Genomic DNA, 24,699 nt, shown 5'->3' with positions numbered 1-24,699 from the left:
ATTGGGAGCTGCCGGGGCCCCGCTGCTCCACTGCGTCCCCACCTCGGGCGGTACCGCCTGGGTGGCGCCAGGGACACCCGGCCCCATCCCGGGATGCCGATGGGGTCCCCCCGCAGAGGGTCGGTGCCCAAAGCCACAGCCGGGGACACGGGCACCCCAGCGGGCACGCCGCGGTTGTGGCGCCCTCGCGTGGCCATTGCGGGCACTGCAGGCGGGCCACCCCCGCCCCAGCTCAGTGTCGCCGTCTGGCGGCCGCGGTGCGGCAGCGCAGTCCCTGGTGCCTGCCCGGGCAGGGTCCGGACCGCGGCTCCGGGCCCCGCAGCCCGCAGCGCGGGGCTACGGGAGCCAACGGCCCCGGCTCACCCAGTTCTGCCCCGGTTCTCACCTGTTTTCCACCGGTTTTGCCCGGTTTCCCTCACCCGCTCCCTCCCCTCTCCCGCCGGCTGTCGGGAACCGGGAGGGCGCCCGGGGACGCTGAGCAATGGGAGCAGCTCCAGCACAGCCTCCAGGCCGCCCAGAACGGGACCCGAACCCGGCAGAGCCCCTTGGACCGGGAGCAGGACCGGGACCGGGATCGGGGCGGAGGCGCCGCGGTTGTGTCGCCCTCGCGTGGCCACTGCGGGCACTGCAGGCGGGCCGCCCCCGCCCCAGCTCAGTGTCGCCGTCTGGAGGCCGCGGTGCGGCAGCGCAGCCCCCGCGCCCCAAGGACTTCGGCGACACCACTGGGGACAATTTTCCGTCACCCCTTTATTCAAGCCGCCGCACGCTTTAGCCCTCGCCCATGCAGCCAGCCGCTGCTGCCGTCCGGGACCCGCCCGCAGGTACCGGGAGCTCCTGCGGAGAGAGCGGAGCCCGTCGGTCTCGGCATCCACCCCAATGAGGGGCTCCGGTCGCACCGGCTCGGTCGCCCCCCCGCTCCCCTGCACCTTCACGCTATGCCCGTTTCCCGCACATCTTCACTTCTGGAAGGTCCATCCTTGTTTAGCGTTTCCATCTCTTCTGCCTTCCTCTTCCTACGCTGCCTCCGACAGTGGCTTGACAGGAGGAGGAAAATCATAAAAACCAAACAAACAAACAAAAAAGAGGCAGAAGGGGACATGGCAGTGATGCTCCTCCCTCTCCCTCAGCTTTTACCCTGCAGAAGATCCCCAGGGCATCACACCTGCTTTCCAGCCCCAAAGGAATGTCTCAGGCACCTCCCAGCACCTGCAGGACCATGTCCCACCAGGCTGGGACAGCTCCAGTTCAGCCTGCCCGAAGCCAGGCGAGCCGGGCAGGATTTACTCCCCCTTCCCTTTCCCTTTCCCTTCCCGCCCCGTTCCCCCACATACTGGCTGCAGAGGCAGATGCCAACAACGAGGATGATGAGGGCGGCGATGGCGACGATCAGGGAGATGATGACGATCTGGCCCTGGTCCCCTCGCAGGTAGAACAGATCCACCCTCTCGCAGCGAGCCCCGGTGTAGCCCCGCTCGCACCTGCCCGTGCACAGGGGAGGCACAGGGCGGTCCCAAAAGCTGCCGCGCTGCCCACGCCCCCCTCACGCCGCTTTCCCGGGGGGACGGGCGCATCATCCCGCTCCGTGTCGCCGTGTCCCCACCGCGGGTGACTTACACACAAGCGGGGGCCTGCTCGGCCACGAGGAAGCGGCACCTGCCCTTGACACAGTAGTGCTGGTACTCCTCCGGGCACCGCGAGAAGTGGCCCTGCCGCCGCGGCTGCGTGCCGTTCCCTGCGGTGACAAGGACGGAGAGCGGCCCCAGAGGGGTGACAGCTCTGCCCAGAGGCAGCAGCGCCCCTGAGCCGCCGCATCCCCGCAGCAGCTCCGAGCCCGCCCGGCCGCAGCCAGCGGGGGTGGCACGGGTGTCCTTGGCACGGCGATGCCACACGGCCACGCTAGACACAACATCTGCTCATCCGCCATCCTGGCCCTCCCTCCCGCTCCCTTCCACGGCCTAGGGCTGCCCCCGGCACGCCCTTACCTGTGCATGCCTTGGCTGTGCCGCAGCTGAGCCCCTCCGTGCCGTGCCCGGCCGTGACGTTGGTATCGGCCCCCACGCAGCTGAAGAGTGCCAAGCCTGGAGGGCAGCGGAGGCAGCTCAGAGGGGGACCCGCAGCACCCCCAGAGGCACAGGGGGGGCGCTGGCAGCGGGCTCTGCAGCTGGGCCCGCGGCCCCCCTGCGCTGGCGGCATCAGCTTTTCCCCAGGGCCGGGAGAAGGGAGAGCCGCTCCCGCCCGCTGCCTCCACCCAGCAACGCCCGGCACGGAGCTCTGCGAGCCAGCCCGGTGGGTCCTGGACCACACAGCCCGGCCAGCTGCTGCTCTGCCCGGGAAGGATGCAGGGAGGGATCCCCAGGGAGATCAGGGCTCATGGAATCACTGATGGATTTGGGCCGGAAGGGGCTGTAAAGTTCATCCAACCCTGCTGCCACGGGCAGGGCCACCTTCCACTAGCCCGGGCTGCTCCAAGCCCTGTCCAACCTGCCCTTGGACACTTCCAGGGATGGAGCAGCCACAGCTTCCCTGGGCAACCTGTGCCAGGGCTCCGCACCCTCCCAGGGAAGAATTCCTTCCCAGTATCTAATCTAACCCTGCCCTTTGTCAGTGCGGAGCCCTTCCCCTTTGTCCTGTCGCTCCGTGCCCTTGTCACGAGTCCCTCTGCAGCTCCCTTGGCGCCCCTTTAGGCGCCGCGAGGTGCCCCGAGGTCTGCCCGGAGCCCCGCACAGCCTGGGAAAGCGCAACGGGGGGGAACGGGGGGAACGGGGGGGAACGGGGGCACCGCGCTCTCCCCGTGGCCCCGCGGGTGAAACCGAGCCGGGCGCGTCGGAGCGGCGGTAACCGGATCGCTGGCATACCAGCCTGACTCAGCACGGCCCCGCTCCCGCCCGGCCCTCCCCGGGGATTCACCGGCCGAGGCGGCGCCCAGGGAGCGGGGACAGGTCCTGCCTGACGGGCAGGGCCCGGGTGGCTCCCGCGGAGGTGGCTCCGAGGCGGGGCTGCGCCATCCCGCGTGGGGGCACTTGGAGGCTTCCCAGGGAGCGGAGAGTTCGCACAGCCCGATCCTGGCAGCCTGGTGTCCCGCTCCCTGTGTCCTCATCCGGCACCTTGGCAACAGCGGCGGGAGCTGCCCCGAGGCTCCGGGTCCTCCCCGTCCCGCAGCGGAGACATTCCCGGCGCACACGTCCCTCCCGGCTATATATAGCCAGCACCGCCTGCCCCGAGAGAGCCCGGCGGGGAAAGGGAGCCCACCGCCCCACCCAGAGGGTGGGAGCTGCCTGCCCAGAGCCAGGGATGAGCCATGGGGCGGCTGCAGCCCGGGATGCAGCTGTGGGCGGCGTGGGCACAGCCGGGACAGGCAGGGAGGGAGGCTGACTTCACTCGCGGTGACCGAGTTCACAGCTCGGCATGGAAAGATCCCCACCAAGCCGAGCTCCCCACCCTTATTGCATCCAGATGCGGAGTGCCAGAACTGGCTGGCAGCCCCTCGGCAGTGCCAGCCCCGGGGAGGGGCTGTACCCACCCACGGCCGCACACGGCACCCTCAGCTCCCCGATGCTCCGGCTGCGCATCTCGGGCTGCAGCCTCTCCCGAGCAGGCAGAGATAACCCAGGGAAGCATCCCAAGCGCTGGATTGTTTTGCTGTTGCCACCCCCACGCTCTCCCGGGAAAGCCCAGAGCGCAGGGGAGCAGCCAGCCAGGACGGGCCGTGCTCCGAGGGGACACAGCGGCCCCAAACCAGGTCGGCCACCCTTGGCTTCCTCCTGCCAGCACAGGTTCGGCAGGTTTGGCCAAGCGCTGTCACCAGCCCTGCCAAAGGGCCAAACCCAAGCTGCTCCCTGCGGAGAGAAAGGCTCCCCCGAAATCCCAGTGCCAGGCAGGATTCCCTGCCAGGGAGGGTCTCAGCTCCCCAGCCTGGCTGTGGTTATTTCCTGGCAGCCATCAGCACACACCTGTCTGCGGCTGCCTGCTTCCCTAAAACTTAGGAACTAACCCGGGAATTAATGCTCACACACTTGTGGAAGAGGTACTGCCCCCCTGCCCCGCATCCCACATTCCCAGCGCTGCCAAGGATGGCCGCGGGCACTCGGGCACCCGTCAGCAGCGTCCCTTCAACAGGTAGCAAAAGCATCCCGCTCCTGCTCCAGGATCCAGCCAGCACATCCTGGCCCCCACGCTGGCCCCGAGGGATTCAGGGATTCAGAGGCATTAAGGGAGCACTGGTTTGGAACGGTGGGAAGATCCAGGATGGGACCTGGGGGCACAGGGGGAGGCCAGGGACAGGACTGGGCATAGAGGAATGGCTGGCATGGATGGGATTGTCCAGGGGGGCACAGGGAGCCACTGGAATGGGACGGGGCCAGCGCCAGGATGGGGTGTGAGAGGCGGGAACACAAGGGTGCAGCAGCAAGGGACCCGGGGAGCAGCAGGATGGGATGGGATGGGGGAGCACCGGGACAGGCGGGGGAGCAGCGGGATGGCACCGGGATGGCACCGGGAGGCAGGTGCAGGATCGTCAGTGCGGGAGCGGGAAGCGGCGGCACCAGAGAGGGACAGTGCCGGGACAGGGGGTGACACCGGGCTGGGACAGCGGAGGTGACACCGGGCAGGGACGCGGAGCGCCGTGCAGGGGCGGGAAGCACGGGGCCGGGACGGGCAGGAGCAGCCTGCCAGCCGCTGGGTATCCCGGGGCGGGCAGGTGGCGGGGCAGGGGGACGCCGGGGCTTACCGGAGGCGAGGGCCAGGCAGAGCAGCAGGGTACCGGGGCCGCCGCCCGGGGCCGGGGCCGCCGCCGCCTCCATGCGCGCCGCCGCCGCCTGCCCGGTGCCCGGTGCCCGGCAGCTGCGGCGGGGCGGGACGGGGGCGGCCGCTCGGGCACCGCCCTCCTCCTCCTCCTCCTCCTCCTCCTCCTCCTCCAGCTGCGCCTCCTCCTCCAGCTGCGCGGCTCCCAGCTCCCTCTGCCGGAGCCATCCCTCGGCCGTGCCGGTGTCCCCTTCCCGGTGTCCCCTCCCGGGTGTCGCACCCACGCGTGTCCCACCTCGTCCTGCCAGGAGACGCCTCGCCGCGGGTCCCTGCGGATTGGGCAGCCGGACGGATCCCCCATCCTGCCCGGCTTCCAGGCGGGGCTCTGGGCATCCCCTCTCCAGGCGGACAGAGCGTCCCAGTCCAGCCCCGCCTCCCCAGAGCATTTATCCGTGGCCAGCTTGCTGTGGCAAGGCGGATCAATTCACCCTCCCAGGGGCCCTGGCGGGCAAGGAGGGCAGCCCCAATTACTCTGCAAGAGGCTGTGCCTTCGCAAAATACACTTCGCGGGGTGATTTTTCCCTCGGGGTGTGCTGGGAGGGCATTCCCGCTCCCCGAGTGACATCCTGGGAACAGAGGAGACCCACAGGGGTGAAGGCAGGGATGCTCCGGCGCTGTCCCGGCTCCCAGCGGGGCTCGGGGGCTCTCCGGGCAGAGAGGGGCGGGGAGCGGCCACGGAGCCCCCGGGCGCCGATGGAGGTGGAAATGAAAGACTGGAAAGAACGGGTGACCTCAAACCGCAAGCTGGCAGCTATTAATGTGAGCGCTGGCAGCCGCCCAGCCATGCCATTTGGCCGCTGACCAGCGGGTGAGCAAGCTCCCCTAGCCCTGGCCAGCCAAAAATTCCTGCTGCAGGCTCCGGCACACCGGGAGCGCCGGGCCCTCGGCTCCCGGCCACGCCTGCTCCCTGCCAGCGCCCCCCAAAAACAGGCAAAGCGTCGGAAACCACCAGGATGGCGCAAAAGCTCTGCTGGGGGCTTGGGCAAGACCAGCAAAACTGGCAGCTGGCACAGGATGTGGCACAGGGCACCCAAGAAGAGCTGGCTTCATCCCGGTGGGGTGGGCAAAGGCAGGGAGCAGGCAAAAAAAAAAAAAAAAAAAAAAAAAAAATTAAAAAATCCTCATGCCCACTAAAAGAAAAATTTGCCTTCGTATCTGGATAAAACTGGTGGGGGAAAGGCATTTTAAAGAGATTTTAAAGGTCTGCAGCCTCAGGGAAGATGGTACCAGCAGCAATGGGAAAGAGATGGCCAAAGTTATCCCCAAAAAAGGATCTCTCCCTGCTCCCGGGAGGCCGTGCCGGAGGAGCAGCCGAGGTGACCGGCAGGTGGCAGCTGGAGCCCGGGGCTGGCGGCCCTCGGGGCGCTCCGGGATCGCCGCAGCCCGGCCCGGGCACCGCGAACGCCGCTCGCACCCGGGGCCGCGGCGAGGGGCGGCGGCTGCGCCCAGCCCCGTCCCCCAAAACACTCCTGCCATGGAAGCACCCAAAACCAACAGGGATGTGAGAAGGGAAGCGGGGAGAGGATCACGCTGTTCCCACGGCAGCAGCAGCAGCAGCAGCATTTTCCCTCCTCCCCAGCTCAAGGAGAGCGGAGATGCTGATAGCGCCCGTCCAGAATGGAATGCCAGCTGACTTGGATTTTGTGCCGGGCTGGTTCAGGCCCAGAGCCAGGATCCATCCTGAGAAAAGGCCACACAATACAGCAGAGCAGAGGGCTGAGCAATCCTGGGTAAAGATAGCTCGGCCACAGCCCGGGCTCTGAAAATCCTTTTCCATTGTGAGCATGCAAAAGCCTGGGAAGGATGAGTTCAGCCTGAAAATATTTCACCCGCAGCAGCACAGCGCTTTCCAGAAGGAAAGAGCTGAAAAAATGGTCCTTGTACCTCCTGCTGTGCCACAGGTGTCTGTCTCCTGGCTGGGTCCTTGGAGCACCGGGAGCTGCACTCTGGGAGCTGTTTGTACCATGGAAAGGCAGGACCCTGAGCGCCTGGCTCCCCTGGATTCATACCTGGCTTGGGGATCCCAAGGGAGGTCCAGAATCACGGGATCACACAACAGCTTGGATTGGAAGGGACCTTAAAGCTCTTTGTGTTCCAACCCTGCTGCCATGGGCAGGGACACCTTTCACTAGCCCAGGCTGCTCTGACACTTGTCCAGCCTGTCCTTGAACCCTTCCAGGGACGGGACAACCACAGCTCCTCTGCACAGCCCGTGCCAGGCCATCCCCACCACACAGCCAGGAGCTGGCACAGCAGGCATCACCTCTGGGTTTGGATCATGGCGCAGGGAAGAACTTGGACACGCAGGCAAGGAACTTGGATCCCAGGCAAGGAAGAGGGACAAGTACCAGTGACACAGAGCACCCCAGGTGGGTGCCACCGGCTGGCACCGCCTGGTCCCCAGCGTGTGACACCCACGGGAGCGTGTGGCACAGCCCCGCCGCCTCATCCCGGGACAGGCGCACCAGTGCAGCGCGGTCGGTCCCTGGCAGCCGGCGGTGCCGGTGCCCGCATTCCCGGCGGGCATTCCCAGCCGGGGCCGGTGCCGGCAGGTGCCGCTGTGGGCCGGGCCGGGCCGGGGGCGGGCCGGGGGCGGCGGCGGGGGCCGGGCCGGGCCGGGCGCTGCGTCCCTCCCGCCGCGGCTGCCAGCGCCGCCGGCACCATGGGCTGCTGCTGCCGCCCGCTCTTCCTCGCCCTCCTCCTCCTCCCGGCAGGTAAGCGCAGCGGGATGGGCGCCGGGGACCCGCGGGGACGGAGGAGCCCCGGGACTGCCGGGGACAGCGCGGCTCCTTCCCGGACCCCGCCGCGGGTCCCGCTCACACCCCCGTGTGAGGGGTCACCCCCAATGACAGCGGTGCGGGAGGTGTCGCACCCCGCTTTTCCTCGCCCCTCGGAGGGTCCCCAGCGGAGTCCCCGGCTGCGCCAAGGAGGGCGCCTGGATGGGGCCACCCGAGCCTCCCCACGGCCGCCCCCTGGCCGGGCTGGAGTCATCCCCGCCCCGCGCGTCCCTTCCCCCCGCGGCCGCTGCTTCCAGGGAATTCTGTGGCTCTCCCTGGCCTTGGGCCGAGCTCGCACTCCCCCAGCCCCTGGCGTCTCCCCCCGGCGGCACCAGCGTCCCCATGCCACAGAAATTGCCCGATCTGGCACCTTCCCCCCGCGAGGCGCTCGGCGGGGACACTTCTGTCCCCGGCTGATGCGACAGCGAGCGCGGGTCACCCCTCCGCCCGCCCGCCCAGGCTGGGCTTTTAATAAACACGAGGAGCCGCCTGCCCGGGAACATGGAAAACACACTTGCATAACCGGGCACGCTGCGCGGGAGGAGAGCGAGATCCATCGGCGGGGATGTCGCTGTCACATCGCTGCCGGCACAGCCGCCCCAGGGAGCTCCCGGCACAGCCCGCAGGCAGCGGCAGCCGCGGGACCCCCAACCATCACCCCGGACCTCGGGAGATCCTCCCCGGATCGGGGAGAGCGGGATGGATAATTGTCCCTGAAAAAGGGGGTTTTGCCAGCGAGCTCCCGATCTGTGCTTGCCGAGAAAATGCGTTCGGGAGGGATGGGGACGAGCATTGGGATGCTGGGGATGCTCTTTCTTCTCCCTCACGGGCCCACAAGTGCCCCTAGAGCAGGCGGTCCCTGCCGGGAGGCAGCCTTGGGGTCGGGGCGGGCTTTTCCCAGCGCCCCGGCCAAACCCGAAGCTGTTCCCACGACCATCCCTCTCCAAAGCTCCAACGCCAGCCAGGCTTGGCACAAGAAACAGGAAAGATTTCCCTGGACTCTGGTCCCACATCCCTCAGGCTGCTCCCAAACAGCCCTCGAGCATCTTTCAGATGCTTTCTGCAAAAGTTTTGCCCTCACTGAAATAATTTTTTAAAAAAAGAAAAAAAAATGTGTATGTATATATATATATATATATATATATATAATCTCACTTGGGAGGAAACACCAAGCACAATTTAAATTTGCTCCAGGCTCATTCTTCAGGACCAAATGACAGCCAGGACGTCACTGGCCAGGAGTGAAATAATTCTGGGCTTTGCCTGGCCACGTAATGAAAGAGCAGCGTCTCGCACAAGGAAGTTTTTATCCTGTTATTACTCCTTCCTCTGGATGGAAATCGAAACCTGTTTTGCTTTCCTGACCTGGTGCCCAGCCCCAGGCCCACTCTCCCCTCCTGCAGCTCCCCCTGTGCCCCAGCTGGGATGTTTTTAAGCACCTTTTAGAAGCAGATCTTGGTTCTGAGTGCTTCTTCGTGGAGGCTCTGGGCTGGAAGAGCTGCTTTTTGGGCTCTCAAAGCCTCATGGGCTGTTTAATTCTGCCACTGAGGAGGCAAATGTTCAGGCACTCTGCTCCCCCATGAGCTGAAGGACAGGGGAGCTGGGGAATTAGCCCCTCTCCCAGCCCAAATGAGCCATCAGGCTCTAATACCAGGGGATGCTCCAAAATTCCTCTGCCAAGCCCAGTTGCTTCTCCCCCTGGGAGGGGCTGGAATGGGGCTGATGCACGTTGGAAGCTGCACCTGGAATCACTAATTAGCAGCCAGCCAGGAAAATTATGGAGCTGGGTAGTAGTCACCTGGGCAGAGCTGCTTCTTGCAAAAGTCCTGGCTGGCTCCAGAGGTATATCCAAGATATGGGAAAAAATATTTTGAGGTGTGCCCAGCAGGCAGGTCCATCTGCCAGCTCCCAGCCCCAGGAGACAGCAAAGAGCATCCCATGGGATCCCTTATTCCCCTTCCCCAGGGGAAATCAGCACAGCATAACACCTGTTGGCATGTTTCAAGAACATAACTTGAAATACCTAATGTATTTTTTACTTAAACAAGCAAGACATCATTTCAGAAGTGGCTGGAACTGTCAGCTACTGCTTTCCACCCCAGGTCCTCATCAGATACCTCTGGCTGTGCAGGCTGACAGGTGTTTCGCCACTCTCAGGAGGAAAAAATCACCTAAAAATTCCTCTTCACCTCCTTTTCTGCTATGATTTCATTGCAGCATCAGCATCAAGGGCTTAAGAGCTGAATAATTGAGCAACACTTCGTTTTGTGGGGGAATCACTATGTTTTCCTTGGCTGGGTTTGTTGTGCCCCCAGCAGTCCTCGCCTCTGGGTTGGGATCATGGGGCAGGGAAGAACCTGGACACCCATCCCAGGCGAGGGAGGAGGGAGTGTGCAGCATGCAGGGGGACACGTGAATTTAACAACAAAAAAAAATCTGTTTGCAGCTGGTAAGGGTGCTGGAGCTTCCCTCCTGCCTCCTCAAGGGGACTCTGCCCACAGCAGCATTCCTCAGGCTCCGGAGGGTGTGCAGGCCTCAGGGCTGGGACAGATGGACACACGGACACAGGGATTTCTGCTGTGCAGCTGTTTCTCTGAGCTACAGAAAGCCTCAGAGCAATTAGAGCTCAGGCACTTAACGAGCATGCAGCAGAATAAAACTAATCATGCAGGAAGCCAGCTCGGCCTGCCAGTAAATCACAGCAACTGCACATTTATTGGATCTGATGGCCCTGGCTGCCTCTCACGGGCAGGGAAGAGTTCTGCCTTTTACCTGGTGCTGCTTCTGGCCTCTGCTTTTCTCCCTTGGTGTCCTCCTGCTCTCAGAACTGCTCTCACACCATCTCCAGCAGACCCTGGCACTGAAAACAGAGGGGACAGAGCAGCAAGGAGCAGAGCAGCACGTCAGGCAGGGGTGCTGCTGCTGGCACTGGGGGTCACCAGCACTCACAGGCAGTGCTGGAGCTCTGCTGCACACCTCCAGCTGGAGATGCCCTCAGGAGTCACCATTTCCCACCACTGATCCAGCTGGGTGGATCAAATGCCAGAGAGTGTGAGACTCAGCTCAGAGCCCGCAGAACTGCTCCCAGACCTCCCCATCACCCACGTTTCTTTGGGATAAGAGGCAAGAGTGCACAGCAGTGCCCCAGAAGGAGAAAGACACAAGTTAAAGGCCCAGAGCAGCCATCACATCCTCTGTGCTCCCGTCCCCACGTCAGCACAGAGCTCAGTCACAGCCCCGTGCACTGCAGGTGGGGCCCCCAGCCAGGGAGATTTGAACATCCCCAGATCCCAAACTGCATGGGGACAGGGAAGGGGAGGCAGTGCAGGGCTGAACAGCTGGAAAAACTCGTTGAACCCAAAGCAAAAACCAGTTTGGCTTAGTCCTAGCTGCTGTAAGGAGAGCTTCTGCCATCCACAGCCAGATGCTGCTGGTTTTACAGCAAAGAAATACAATGACAATCATACCTGAGCATTAACAAGGGGGAGGGCAACTTCCAAAAACCAGCACCAAGTTATGGGAATCCCCATCCACAGAAACCAAAGCTGAGCCAACGAGGTGTCACGGGCAGGAAATCCTTACTTATATTTACATCTAGATTGTTTTACTGCTCTGCATCACTTAACCTGGTGACAACCCAAGGCATGCTCAGGGGAATCAGGGCTGTTCTGTCAGCATTTGGTGAGGAGCAGCATGATACAGGACTGGCAAAAGGTATTTCTTTTCTCACTCTCGTGATTAAAGCCAGGTTTCTACAGAGCTTTCCTTTAAAGAGCAGTGATGCTTACCTGTGGCCTTGGTTACTTGTGTTTTCTGGATGTTTGCCAGCTGCTAAACTGGCACAGAAAGTGGCACCCAGGCTGGCTGCAGCAGTGTGTGTCCGGCAGCCTTCCTTGTTTTCCTGCTGCTGCTGTAATTCTTGTTCAGAGCAGCTGGGGAGATTCCTTGTGTAAGGGCAGGCAGAACAAACAACACCTGTGTTGTGGAAACTTGCATTATCCCTTTGGCCTTGGCTGCTGGGGGAGCTCCCCTGGCTGCAGCTGGGGCTTGGGGGCTGTAGGTAACTGGGGCTGCTCCTGGCATCTCCTGCCAGAGGCCGTGAGCTCTGCAGTGAGCCTGGCTGAAAGCTCCATCTCTGCTTTTATCAGTGGATGTTTGTTTGCAGCTCCGGCCTGATGTCATTCACTCGGGCTGGAGATGTTCTCTGGTGGCTTTTAGGCTGCCTTTCAGCTGGCAGAGCACTTCAGGATCTGCTGCAATGGCTTTTGGAGTGCCTGGGAAGTGCATCCTGGAGAGGCTGCCAGCCCAGGTCAAGCAGCTCTTTCCCAAGAGGAGCATGAGCATCAATCAGCTCTGCAAGGGCAAGACCTGCCCTTCTCTGTGCCTTCCAGGAGCCAGGAGAGCATCGTGGCAGTGGGAGAGGGAGATAATTCACCAGGAGAGAGGGATAATTCCTCACGTTGGCATGTGATTAGGGCTAATATTCCCCTAAGAGTGTCCCCTTCCCCTAAGAGCAGGATATTAGATTGACACAGCTTTGCGGTCTTCTTTCCCTGGCTGTTTTCTGTATTCCTAGTGAGAAAATCCTAGGAAAAGGACTTGGCAAAGCTGCTCTGGGGCCCTGGAGTGTGACACTGCTGCTTTCCTGGGCGGTCACCTCATCCTGGCAGGCCCCTGCCTTGCTCCCTGATGGATTCCAGCAGGGTGGTCAACTGCCCTAAGTGAATGAGATGAGCAAATTCCTCAGGGCTGAGCTATGCTGGGCATCCTCTTGGAGCTGACATCCCTCAGTCCCTCTGACAGCCCCTGCTGGAGGTGCTTCAGCCTCCCAAGCCACACGGTCCTGTGGAAAGTGCTGTGCCTGTCTGGTTTGTCCCTTGTCCCCCAGCAGCAGCTCCTGCAAACCAGGTGTTGGGGAAACCAAGAAAAACTCTGCTTGGCTTTTGTTTTCCTTTCAGTTTTCCCTTTCAGATGCATTGGGGAGAGGATAGGATGTGCACACAAGGCTCCCCACCAGGTGGGTGCAGGGACATGGACGGGGACATGTGGAGCACCAGCCAAGGGAGCCCTCAAGCCTTTTGTCCCTCGATCCTAACCCCATTCAGAAGCAGCCTGTGTTGCCTCTGGGATCAGGGCAGGGCTTTTCTGGGGTTGTCTCCTCTGGGTGGATCCCAGATCCCCCACGGAGGAGGCGGGGGACAGCACAGCACAGGCACGGGCTGCTCGTAGGGAGAGGCAGGGGAGGCCAGGGCAGAGCTGAGTTTCCTTGCTCTCCTGGGAAGAGTCCCTGTGACTTGTGACCTCCTTGGCTGGGAGCTCTCAGCCAGCAGCCAGAGATTGTTCCTGCCTCCAGTTCTGGCTCAGCCTCCGAATTTATGCCCCTCAGATGTTATCGGAAAGTTCCTGACTCATCCCGGCCGACAGCACTGCCAGCTCCGGTCTGCCTCCGAAGTGCAGCAGATCATGGGAGCTCTGCTGACCCCAAGCACTTAGGGACATCAGGGTGGCTTTGCAGGGAGGTGGAAAGCTGCCTGTGTCCCTGAGGGACCGGGAGCATCTGCACTTTCAGAGGTAACAAACTCCTGAGGTCCTGGCAGGATCCTGCTTGCTGGGCTGCAGAGGCTGGCTGGGGAGAAATCTGAAAGCTCCAGGGGTGAAAATATTGACATACAGATGGATTCTGAACCGTGTGGTGTGAAGGGTCCCTGGTCCAGGCCTCCCTGCAGTGACCAGATTCCAGCTTGTCATCCCTCTCCTCCTCCCTCTGCCATGGTTTGCGTCCTAGGCCTGAGCAGGGCGACAGCCCAGAGCCATCTCCTAGTGCTTGTCCTCAGGAGAGCAGAGCAGCCACAGCCTCAGTCCCTCCTCCAAGACCCCTTTCCTTGGGAAAATGAGGTCCTTCCACATGGGTATCCACAGGACCAAAAAAAGCAATTTTGGTTGCATTAACGAGTCCCTGCTCACCAGTGCCAGATCCCATTGTTCCTGCAGACAGGCACTGCACGTTTCTGTCCTCCCCACTCCTGATCAGTTCATTGCAGCTGGAGTGAGCTCCTGCTCTGCCCAGTGCTGGGCTTGGGATGCTCTCTCTGGGGGATGTAAATAAATGAATACATGGAATTAAAATGCCTCCCCATGTCACACGATGCTGGCACACTCTTCCCTCATCCCAGCCACACTGAGGGGGCCAGTGCTGGACCAGTGCTGAGTTCCCCCCCCCCCCCCGGAAAGGGGGGGAAAAGCCCCAGCAGTCAGCTGGTGGGGACAGAGGGAGAAATGACTCATTCTCGTGCTAAGAAATGGAGACAAATGAATGAATGCACAAGGAAATGGGGGGAGAGGAGAAAGAGATGTCTTGTGTTATCACTCCCAGCTGCACAGGGGCTGCTCTGAGGAGGAGCTGCTTCCCCTGCTGCTGGCAGCAGATGGAGGGGGTGATTGGGGTGATAGGAGTATCTCAAACTGGGGGGAAAACGGGGCTGATTGATGCCAGGACAGCTGGTCTGGTTTGAGCCTCACCTCTAGGCACCCAGCTGTATTTCCCCTCTCTTCATTTTAGATGGCTCTCTCCATTTTAAATGTTATTTCCAGCTGAATTCCCAAGCCCTTTAGCACTCTCCCAAGCACCAGCTTGCCCCAAGGATTGCTCTGTCACTAACTTTTCTTTGTCTCACTCCTAGGACTGGGCCATGACTCCCCAGAGACACCCCTCGTCCCCATCCGCCCCCCCTTGCTCTGGGGGGGTGTCCCAGTGAAACCAGACTCCAGGGATGGCCCCACACCGGCTCCAGGCCAGCCCCAGCTGCCCTTGGCCACGGGACCCTCCGGAGATGGGACATCCTCCAGGCCCCTGGAGGGGGATGGCCACAATGCCAGCACCCCGGTGGCAGCACTGTCCCCTGCTCCTGTCCCTGTGAGCTCCACGGCCACAGCAGGAGGTCCCTCCGTGGCCTCCAGCCCCAGCTCAGTGCCAGCCGCCCCGGAGGCTCCCTGGACAGCAAACCCTGCCAGCGTGGCAAGAAGCACCCTGGATTTGGGGGCAGCTGCCAGCCCCACGGAGCTGGCTGTGCCATCCCCTGCCCCCTCCCTTCCCAGCAGCCAGCCCACCTCAGCCCCCGGCATGGGCCCATCCCCGACACCCGTCCTGGAGAGCCCGGCCGTGACCCAGCCACCACTGCTGGCCAAGGATGTCCCTTCCCTGGGGACACTGGCCATGGCACCGAGCCTGGCCACGGAGCCAACATCCCCCCCAGTGACTGTGATGAGCCCCACGGAAGCCCAGGCCACGGCCTCGGAGAAAACCACCGGGGTCACCATGGAGGAGGTACCACGTGCCCTGAGTGCAGGTGAGTTCCCCGTGTGCACACAGAACGTCAGGGTGCTCAGGTAGGAGAGGCAAACCCCCAAACTGGAAGGGAAGAGGTGCTCAGCTTCCTGAGAGCATCACTCTGCAAAATTCCTGGAGCAGCCCGTGTCATCTGATGCACTGGCAGAGCCCAGGAGCGGTGGATAACAAATCTTGGTTGCCTGGAGATGTGGATAAAAAGCTCAGTTCTAAACTTGACTTGAAACACTTCAGGATGAGAGGAAACAAGCGGCTGGATGGTGGGTGCAGCCTGAGCTAGGATGGTGTAGGTTTTAACTTTCCCTCCTGGAGCCCTCAGGAAGCTGACACGAGCTTCTCCCTGACCCCTTGTGCAAGAGCAGGCAGCTTAAAAGTGCTCCACGTGTCTGGAAAAGGGGAGACCTGGAGCATTTCCTAGCCTTGGCTCAGCACTGGATGCTGCCTAGTGCTGGGAGCAGTAGCAAAGAGTGAGTCCACTGTGCCCAAGCTGTGTTTCATCCCACACATGCCTGCTCTGCACTTATGGCAAGGGGATCATTGCCAAGATAAAGGGGGGCCCGGCGTCCCCTTTGGGAAGCAGTGAGGGAATATTCCCCCCATCAGAGATGGCTGGGAGCAGCTAGGGTGTGGGATGTGTCCCATGGAGCTGGGACTTGTGAGGAGGCTGAACCCTGAATGCTTTCCTTTCCGGTGTTCCTGCACAGGCAGCATTGTGGCCATAACCGTGACGGTCATCGTGGTGGTGGTGCTGGTGTTCGGGGCAGCTGCCTACCTCAAGATCAGGTAAGGCTGGTTTTGGGGTGGCCCCCCTCCCTGAGGCTCCCTCTTACCATCACCAGGATGATGCCAAGTGGCAGGAAGATGCTGTCCCCAGGTGTGGCAGGGCAATGTGCGGGCTCTGGTGCCAGCAGGGCTCCGTTTCTCACCACTCCTGTACTGGAAAGCAGAGTTTGCATCCCTCATTTTGCAACAGCCCTGCTCAAATGCCAGGGATGCTGCTCAGCATAGTCATATGCAGTAATTATCCCTTGGGAAAGCTGGGACAATAAACAGCAGCAGAGCCCAGTGCTGAGCATCCCTAATGAGCCTTTGCTGACAGCTGAGATGAGCAAAAGTCTGGTTTTAATTCCCTGGCCAGGCTCATTCAACGGGGACAAAATTCTATCTGAGCTTCACTTCTCCCAGTCCTTCCTCTCAAAACACCCCAAAGCTTGACCTAGGGAGCCTTTGCATTAATATTTCTTCATCCTATTGTAAAATAAGTAACAAATCCTCAAAGTAACCTCGGGTTTGCTCTCCCTGGCAGGCACTCCTCCTATGGAAGGCTTCTGGATGACCACGACTATGGCTCCTGGGGCAACTACAACAACCCCCTGTACGATGATTCCTAGCAGGGATGAAGCCAAAAACCCCAAAAACCCTTAATTTATAAGTAAGCGCTTCTGCAGCAGAGCATCCGCTGTCGAGGAGATGCCGGGCACGGAGCCCCTGCCTCAGGCAGGATCACCACAGGGCTGCTGGATGGCAGGAACTGGAGGGCAGTGCTGACAATAAACCTCAATTTTGGCCTTTGAGCAGGAAACCAGGTCCTGGGGCAGGCCAGCCACTTGTTGGAGACAAGGGAAGCCAAATTGCCCAGGGGGAAGGGCTGGGGAGGTCAAGGGAGGGGATGGAGGTTGAGCCAGTGCTGTGGCATCCTTTGAAATGCTGCTGCTCTGTGATCTAGGGGGGAGTGGGGGGCTGCTGAGCCAGAGCCAGCAGTGTGCCAGGGTCTCCTGTGCTTTCACATGTCCCTTTCCCTAAAATCACTTCCCTGTGTTGCCCTGCTACGAAATCCTTTGCCTTGTCTCCCCAGGAACCATGAACAGCTATGGGGCTGCTCAGTCACTGCTCCCTTTCTTTTCCTGCAGGTGTTTCCATGCACAAGTTCCTAATTTAATTTTTTCCATTTAATTGTGAGGGGTTTGGTCCCAAAAGCAGCCCAGGAGCCCACGGGAAGATGCACTGACCATCCATTTCACACATGTGGCTGCTCACTCCACAGCTTTGTTTCCATTCCTCAAAAAAACTTGGCTGCTAAAATACAGCGGAGTGTTCTTTTCATCCCCAACTTGTATTTAGCTTTTAGTGTGGGAAGGCTGGGGGTGGCTGATGGCAGAGCTGGTTTGGGAAGGGGATGCTCAGCAGCTTCTCCCTCTGGCTAAATTCCCTGGCAATGGAAAGCAAAGCCCTCAGACCTCGGTGAAAACAAGAAAGTAAAACTGTGACTGGTTGTTGCACCTCTCAGCCACAGCCAGCCTGGAAAACTGTTGGGGCTGGGAGCATGCACAGGGAAGCACAGGCCCTGAACATGCTTAGGATGAATAAAATTCGTTTTCATCTTTTCGGCACCCAAGAAGCAGCAAATTAGGCTACCTTGGCTAAGAAAAACCACAAACTGAGTTAAAAAACCACCACCCTTCTTCTCTGGAAATAAACTGGGTGTTGTGCTGCTGCTGCCAAACTGAGGGAATAAAGGGAGAGGAAAAGCCATCCCCTTCAATTAAAAGTATATAACTCCAAGGGAATAAATTCCTTTTTCATAAAGGAGAACTGAAATGGGGTGTCAGCTTTCCTGCTCAACCCTGTGTCTGGATCCTCAAAATGAACTACTCTCTCTTACCCTACAATGCAAGGAAGAAGCTGTACATATTTTTGGGGATATCCCGGGGTGAAAACAGATTCCTCACCTCTCTGGGACCAGACACCATCCCCAGTGATATGGATGATGTGGACATGGACGATGTGTTTCCATCTGCAGGACTGTTTGCCAGCACAAGCCAAGGCACAGGGCAGCCTAGGGAATAACAGATGCATGTGGCAAGTGGAAAAAGCACTTTATTCTGGGGGGTAATGCCCTCAGAGGGAGGATACCTGTGTTCCAGGCAATGCCTTCACACACCCCTTTCAAATTCCCACCTCAGACTCTCTGGCTTATTGAGGGGTTTCTATCCCACACCGGTATAGCAGGGGGAAATGGGGAAAAGCAGCCAGGACATGCCCTAAAAAAGGCCCTTTTCCTTCTCTTTTAAAAACTAACAGGGTTAACCCTGCTACCAATTTGTTTCATTTGCAAAACCAGCCAATTCCCATTTTTCCCAAAGGCTCCCACAAGCCTGGCTCAATTCCACCTCCTCCCATCTCCCTCGCGTCCCTCCCTCCCCCCACCCCCCTTTGGCTCCTTTTCATCTCAGAGCTATTTTATTTATACAGAAAGAGAAATAGCTGGCATAGCTCCGTGGTGTGGAACATCCCATCCCCTGAGCCTGCCCTGGCTCTCCCTCAAGGGCTGGGAGCTTCATCCCAGCTTCCAGACTCCCTCTGGCCTCCCTAATGATGCTCTTGTTTGGTGAATATTCCCATGCATCAGCCACCTTTCCAAGCCTGAGTTACCAGAGTGAGTAGCTCCTGGTTGCAGGTGTCAGAAGCCAACTCCAGCTGGGACCACAAAGGAGAAAATCCAAGGAAATTGCCCCATTTCCGGCATGGAGGTCCCAGCACACCCCTGGGCTGAGCCCTGCAGAGACAGATGCTGCCCCTCTGAGGAATAAACAGCACAACATGAGGAGCCTTTCCCTCACTTCCAGCTGGAAATTTAAAAACAGATGGATTCCCAGCAGCCGGGCAGGGGCGAGACTGCCCCAGGAGGGGGTGGCTGAACAGAGGTTTAACACAGAACACCCCCACTTCCATCCCAAATAACACTATTGGAGCAAGCCAAAACCACACCAGAGGCACCAAACCAGCCCAAAACTGGGGACCCCTATCAGCTGAGCCCCTCAGCCCTGCACTCTTCCACTTGCTGCCTCTCCATGTTCCGCAGAGCTTGGCAGGCCCTGCCTTTATTAATAGCTCTGTGACCTTGTGTGCGGCCCCTGAGCCTGCTGGAACTCCACTTTTTTCCCACAAAGCAGCAATAATCCCTTCTGCTCCTGATTCTGGCCTGGAGGGGTGAAGCAAGGCAGGATTCCGGGTGCCAGGGAGTGAGGGAGCTTGAGCTGCTGGTTCCATCCCTGGATCATCCCAGTGCCCCGATCCCAGCATCCTTCCCGCTCCCATCAGCTGCACCTCCATGGACAGGGCAGCAAAGCTCCCTAGAGCACCTCCCATCCCATAAAGCAGCTCTTTGCCTGTCTCTATCCCCCCTAACCCAACGCCCTTTATCCCCTGAAAATGCCATTCCTTTTCCTACCCTGCCATTTATTCCCTGGGAAAGGGAGTTAAGGGCTCAGTGCCAAGATAAACAGACCAAACAGTGGTTCAGCATTCCCTCAGCATTCCCATTCCCTCGTGCTTTTTCCAGAGGCAAACACCAAACACAGGGGAACAAAAGGTCAAAATCACCTGGATCCTGTACCATGAATAATTTCCCTTCCAAACACCTAAGCTCAGCTCAACTTAGAATTTTGTTTCAGCCTCCTCTTGTGGTTGGAACCCAAACAAGAATATTTCCAATCAATAACTGGAATAAAATTAGCTTCCCATTTAACAGCAAGCCTGTTTGGTTGTGGACCCGACCAGCACGGTTTTACCATTAGCCACACACTCCAAGGCTACTTGGCCAGAGTTTTCTGGAATAACTCCTGCAGGCTGGCAGGAGCCCCACTGGCACTTCAGGCTTAGCTGGGAGCAGGTCTCCATCCAGGGAAGGAGCTGGAGTCACCAGGTGCCAACCAAAGCAGCAGGGAGTCTTGCTTGTACCACAGAACAAAAATATGAAAACACAGCAGCTTGTAAAAAATAAAGCACTGATTTTCCTGACAGTGGCTCGGGCCTCACACCTCCCCACATCCAACCATTTTTCAGCACTGAATCATGGTTTAAACTCAGCTGGGAATTTCCAGGGAGTACGTGTGTGAAAGAAGAGCACATCACGCTCAGTGTAGTTTGTTTATTTTAATAGAGACCTTTTTTTACATTTATTTATAGCAGTGAGAAAAGTGCTCCGGAAAAAGATACCCCAGTCAAGGCAAGCTACAATAGCTACCATCCAAATCCTAAATATTCCCTACAGAAAACGGGCACTGCTGGATTAAGAAAAGTTCATTTTACAACAGAACAAGTTAAAAATGAGTAATTATAACCTGAAGAGGAACCAACCTTTTTTTACATCTTATTACTGTAAAGTGTCTGCATGTGAAATTCACAGAGGACTTCCTGCAATATTTAGGACTGCAAAACACCTCAGGCAGAATGTTACATGAAAGAGGGTGGAATTGGGGTTTTTATTTCTTTCAAAAGGCAGTGGTTCTCCCCCCAGTGAAGTTCGACCATGAACAAACACCAAAAAACCACAGAAAACTGGACCCTGGGCTGCTTTATTTCAGTGAACATCCCAGGCTCAGCCTGATGTGGAGGATGTGTTTCACTTTAGGTACCTAACCAGCAAAATCCAGCTATGTATGAGTCTTAAACCCCACACCACCTCAGCCTTTGCCAGTGAACAGAGCAAAACAAGGAAGAAACAGGGAAAAAGTGACTGCAGCTGGCAAAGGAATCTGAGCAGAGAGACAGCAGCGAGTCAGGATAGGTGTCCAGGGGGAAACGGGGGGCTTTGCACCTGGATCTTCCAGCTGCTCATCCCAGCAGGCAGGGCAATTCCCTTGTTTCAAGGGAATTCTGTACACACAGGTGACAGTGCTCGAAGGGAGCTGAGGATGCCACTGCTGCCCACTGGCCATCATTTCCAGGAGGCACACACATCATCCCCAGGGAACACAACATCCCCACACACTGCCCTGTGGATGCTGGCACTAGCCCCAAAGGCCTCTCAAAGCGACCCATTTTCCCCCAGAGCTGCCTCTCCACCTCCCTTCCCCTTCAGCTGCCTCCAAACTCCTCCTGCCGCTGCGCCGGCCGCTCGCCACATCTCCTCGTGCTGCTCCTCTCACCTGCCTGCTCCCCGACGCAGCACAGGACTCCTTGAACTGGGAAAACTGGAATTTTTACTGACACAAGAGTTGCTTTGTTCCCAAACCAGTCTCTGCCGGGGCCCGGCCGAGCCTGCCCCAGTCACTGCTCCTCCAAGGACAGCCGGCACCGCCCGTCCTGGGCCGTGTTGTAGGACTCACAGCTCTGGCACTTCATGCCCAGCAGGTGGAACTGCACCGTGGAGCGGGCGTTGCAGTCGTTGCAAAGGATCTGCAGGCACACACGGGAAGGAAGGAGAGGCTGCAGCACCAGCGGTGGGTGTATTTAAACAGCAGTGACAACATCCTACGCCTACATGTGACTGCTCCTCAGCATTCCCCACCCCTTGGGCTGAAGCCCGATCCAGCACGCGTCCCTAGTGCCCTCTGCTGCCAGGAAGTCCGAGGCACAGCTCTAGGGAAGCCAGGCAAGGGCGCCCTCTTACCTCCACCATCATGTTCTGGTACTCGGTGGGCATGGGAGTCTGTGCCACCTCGTTGTCCAGCTGGCGCCAGTACCTGGTCATGTCCAAGGCCGAGTGCATGCACAAGGGACACCTGTAGCCTCTGGCAGAAAGAGGGGGACACGTCTCAATGAGAAGGTGAAATGAGGCCATGAAACAAGGCCATTGGTAGGGACAAGTTTCACATTGTATCAGGCAAACAAACAGCACGAAGCAGCAAGTTCTGGCAAACAGAATTGGAAATTATATGCACTTTATCCCTTTAAGTTAGCCCTTCATCCCTTTAGGAGCTGTCTTTAAGTCAGATGGTGCAGAATTGGCACCAACTTAGGATTTTTACCTCTTGAAGAAATATGTTTGGACTAGGGTAATATTGAGAGGAAAGATGTTTGGAAATACTTACTCCTTCAGCATTTCATCGTAACATGTTCTGAAAATGAAACACAGGTCAGTCAGAAAAACTGAGTTACTGACAGGGAACACACCTGTGCTGCACAAAGGGAATAAACCACACAGGTATCCCCTGTGTGGTATGGCAGAAATTAAAAACATCCCTAGGCCAAATAACAGGAGAGCTTCACACTGTTAAACCTGACTGAGAAGGAAGACAACCCCCCTAAAGAAAATACTTCCTGGAGAAACAGACTGTCCCCACAATGCAGGTGCCTCAGAAAGCAGCTGTAAGCAGCTGGTACAGACTGAACGCTGCTGAATAAACACTCAACACAATGCAGCAGGTGTTTCCCTTGCTCAGGTGTCTGCTTTACCTGTGAAGAAGGTGACCACATGGCAGAACATGGGCTCCAACACGAGATGTGTGAATATCCTGTTTGGAGGCAAATATAAGACAAAAGAGAAGAAAATCAATTCACACACAGTCAGAAACAGGGGCCACACACAGTTATCCAGGAGATGAAAAGAGGCTGCTCACCTCCAAACATATTGGACAGTCCTGCCTGGAGACATTTTCAATACACTTTGCAAATGGAAAAAGAGAAGAAAACATTATTCTGCTGTGTAGTTTTCTGTGTTTTTCTATACTGTAAAACTCCAATAGGTAAAATTTCTTATGTCTTCAATTAGTGGCACCTGTGTTGCTGTTAGGTGAATTTAGAGAAGGAGAACCCACTGCTCTCCCTGCTCCTGTGGCCTCAGATGGGGCTGAGGCACATCCAGCTTCATGTTCAAGGCACTCCTTTTTAAGATATGGAGGTCAGTGGTGCATCCTTACCTTGTGCTTTCCTTGGAGACTCAGGCTCAGGCACAAATTACACTTGGAGCAGTGGAAGAAATCCTCCTTGGGGCCAATCCTGTGGAGAGAGGAGTCAGGGCAGGGCCGGTGCCTGCGGAGCTGGGCCCACTGCCCGCACGCACCTGCAGATGCCGCACTCCTGGCAGTGGTACTGCTTCTTGTCACGGTCAAACAGGTGGCAGATGTCACAGTAGTACTCCCCAAAGAGGCTGCCACAGCCCTCACAGTGCTGCTGGGCCTGAGGGGACATCAATGTCCTGAGTGCTGTGCCTGCTTCCAGGCTCCAAAGGGGTGTGGAGCTCTTGGAGCAAGGCTGGGAGCTAAGAAGTGATCAACAGAGTGGAGAGGACAGGCTGAGGGAGCTGGGCCCTGATAAGGGATGGCTGAGAAGATCGAAGCCATGTCTGCAGGGATGTGGAAGGTGCCAAGAGGATGTAATCAGCCTCTGTTCCGTGCTGCCCAGAAACAGGCTGAGGCAATTGGCAGAAGCTGATGCACAGGCAGCTCCACCTGCACAGGAGGAAGAGCTTCCTTCCTGTGGCCTGGAACAGAGAGACTGTGGAGTCTCCCTCACTGGAGATATTCCAGAACCGCCTGGACACAGTCCTGTGCCATATGCTCTCCAATCACAGGACATCCTGAGCTGGAAAGGGATCCACAAGGTTCACAATGTCCAACACTCAGCCCCGCACAGGAGTGCTCCGAGCGTCCCACCAGGTGCCTGACTGCAATGCCCACAAGCCTCCTGACCTGTGCCAGGACTGGGGCCGTGACCCCTTCCCCCGGGAGCCTGTTCCAGTGCCTCTGGGTCAAGAACTTTCCTTGCCATCCATCCTAAACCTCCCCTGACACAACAGCAGGCCATAACCTCCCGGACGCACCTTCTGCAGGAGCCGGCAGCTGCTGCACTGCACCTCGGACACCTGGAACCGATCCAGCTGGTGCTCCTCGGCTGCGTCGTGGCACAGCCGGCACGGGTACAGCTTCCCGCAGCACGGGGCCTGCCAACGGAAGGAGACGGCATGGAGCGGCCACCACCCTGGCACGGCACGGCACGGCACGGCACGGCACGGCACGGCACGGCACGGCCCCCGCTCACCCACCCGCAGCCGGCAGCCCCGCCGGTAGTGCTCGCATCCTTGCTCGCCTCCCTCCGATCCCCCCGCCGTGGCCATGGCCGCCAAGGCTGCCCGGTCCCGCTCCACCTCTTCCGCTTCCTCACAGCCGGTTCCGGAGGATTTGGAGGTTTCAGAATGGCTTCCCCCGCTCCCTGGCTGGAAGCCTCGTGTTCCCCTTCTCGCTGAACCCTGGTTCGAGTGGGAGGGGAGCTCTGGAGATGTCCCGTCCGAGCTCCCTGCCGAGGCGGGGTCACCTAGAGCAGGTGATACAGGACCGCGTCCAGGCGGGCTGGGAATGTCACCAGAGAGAACTCACGACCAATCACAGAATCATAGAATATTCCGACTAGGAAGGGACCCGTCAGGATCATCGAGTCCAACTCCTGACCCTGAACCCCGCCAATCCCACCAAGCTGCCCGAGAGCTTTGTCCGAACACTCCTTGAGCTCAGTGATCCCTGCGGGTCCTATCCCAACTGAGTAGATTCTGTGAGCTCTTCATGTTGAGGTAGAGCTCCTTGTGTTTCAGTTTCTGGCCACTGCTTCTTGTCCTGTTGCTGGGCACACCAGAAATCTGGCACCATCCTCTTGACACCCATCTTGGAGATACTTGTATGGATTGATGAAATTCCTGCTGTCTTCTCTTCTCTGGACTGAGCAGGCCCAGCTCCCAGAGTCTCCCCTCCTGAGAGAGATGATCCAGACTCCTCCATCATCTTTGGTCTCTGCTGGACCCTCTCTGGTAGCTCCTTGTCCTTCCTGACCTGCAGAGCCCAGAACTGATCACAGCACTCCAGATGTGGCCTCACTGGGGCCAAGCAGAGGATCACCTCCCTGGACCTGCTGGCCACACTCTTCCCCATGCAAAACCTTCCCCTTAAACCTTTCTCTCCTCCAAAAACCCAGCTTTCCCCCAAAAACCTCCACTCTTTCCTCCCCAAACCTTCTCCCCATGGCTACCTGACTGACTACTGTGGCCAAGTGGAGCATCCACTA

At 58.7% G+C, this 24,699-nt stretch overlaps 3 protein-coding genes across 5 annotated transcripts; 1 reads left to right on the top strand and 2 right to left on the bottom strand.

Annotated features, from left to right (window-relative positions):
- Window positions 1-366: 366 nt before the first annotated feature.
- Window positions 367-14,251, bottom strand: BTC (betacellulin). Of its 3 annotated transcripts, none has more exons than XM_058024152.1 (6): window positions 7,948-14,251; window positions 1,983-2,078; window positions 1,615-1,732; window positions 1,332-1,478; window positions 927-1,034; window positions 367-834 (listed from the first exon to the last, which is right to left on the bottom strand). In XM_058024152.1, exons 1-5 carry the CDS (start codon window positions 8,588-8,590, stop codon window positions 929-931), a joined length of 1,110 nt encoding a protein of 369 aa, XP_057880135.1. In that variant the 5' UTR covers window positions 8,591-14,251; the 3' UTR covers window positions 367-834; window positions 927-928. The 3 variants fall into 3 exon arrangements, with proteins under 3 accessions (XP_057880135.1, XP_057880136.1, XP_057880137.1); XM_058024153.1 differs by lacking the exon at window positions 7,948-14,251 and adding an exon at window positions 5,036-5,358; XM_058024154.1 differs by lacking the exon at window positions 7,948-14,251 and adding an exon at window positions 4,727-4,804.
- On the top strand, window positions 7,415-17,006 carry PARM1 (prostate androgen-regulated mucin-like protein 1). The gene is made up of 4 exons (XM_058024155.1): window positions 7,415-7,514; window positions 14,258-14,923; window positions 15,627-15,705; window positions 16,229-17,006. The coding sequence occupies exons 1-4, from the start codon at window positions 7,463-7,465 to the stop codon at window positions 16,311-16,313; spliced, it is 882 nt and encodes a 293-aa protein (XP_057880138.1). The 5' UTR covers window positions 7,415-7,462; the 3' UTR covers window positions 16,314-17,006.
- A 2,836-nt stretch (window positions 17,007-19,842) lies between these two features.
- Window positions 19,843-23,553, bottom strand: RCHY1 (ring finger and CHY zinc finger domain containing 1). Its single transcript, XM_058024134.1, has 7 exons — window positions 22,709-23,553; window positions 22,566-22,644; window positions 22,266-22,310; window positions 22,102-22,160; window positions 21,738-21,764; window positions 21,317-21,437; window positions 19,843-21,102 (listed from the first exon to the last, which is right to left on the bottom strand). Exons 1-7 carry the CDS (start codon window positions 22,834-22,836, stop codon window positions 20,974-20,976), a joined length of 588 nt encoding a protein of 195 aa, XP_057880117.1. The 5' UTR covers window positions 22,837-23,553; the 3' UTR covers window positions 19,843-20,973.
- Between the last annotated feature and the right edge of the window lie 1,146 nt (window positions 23,554-24,699).

Source organism: Melospiza georgiana, chromosome 5 (genome assembly GCF_028018845.1).
Source record: "Melospiza georgiana isolate bMelGeo1 chromosome 5, bMelGeo1.pri, whole genome shotgun sequence".
Taxonomy (NCBI): domain Eukaryota; kingdom Metazoa; phylum Chordata; class Aves; order Passeriformes; family Passerellidae; genus Melospiza; species Melospiza georgiana.
This window is presented reverse-complemented; position numbering and strand designations above follow the sequence as displayed.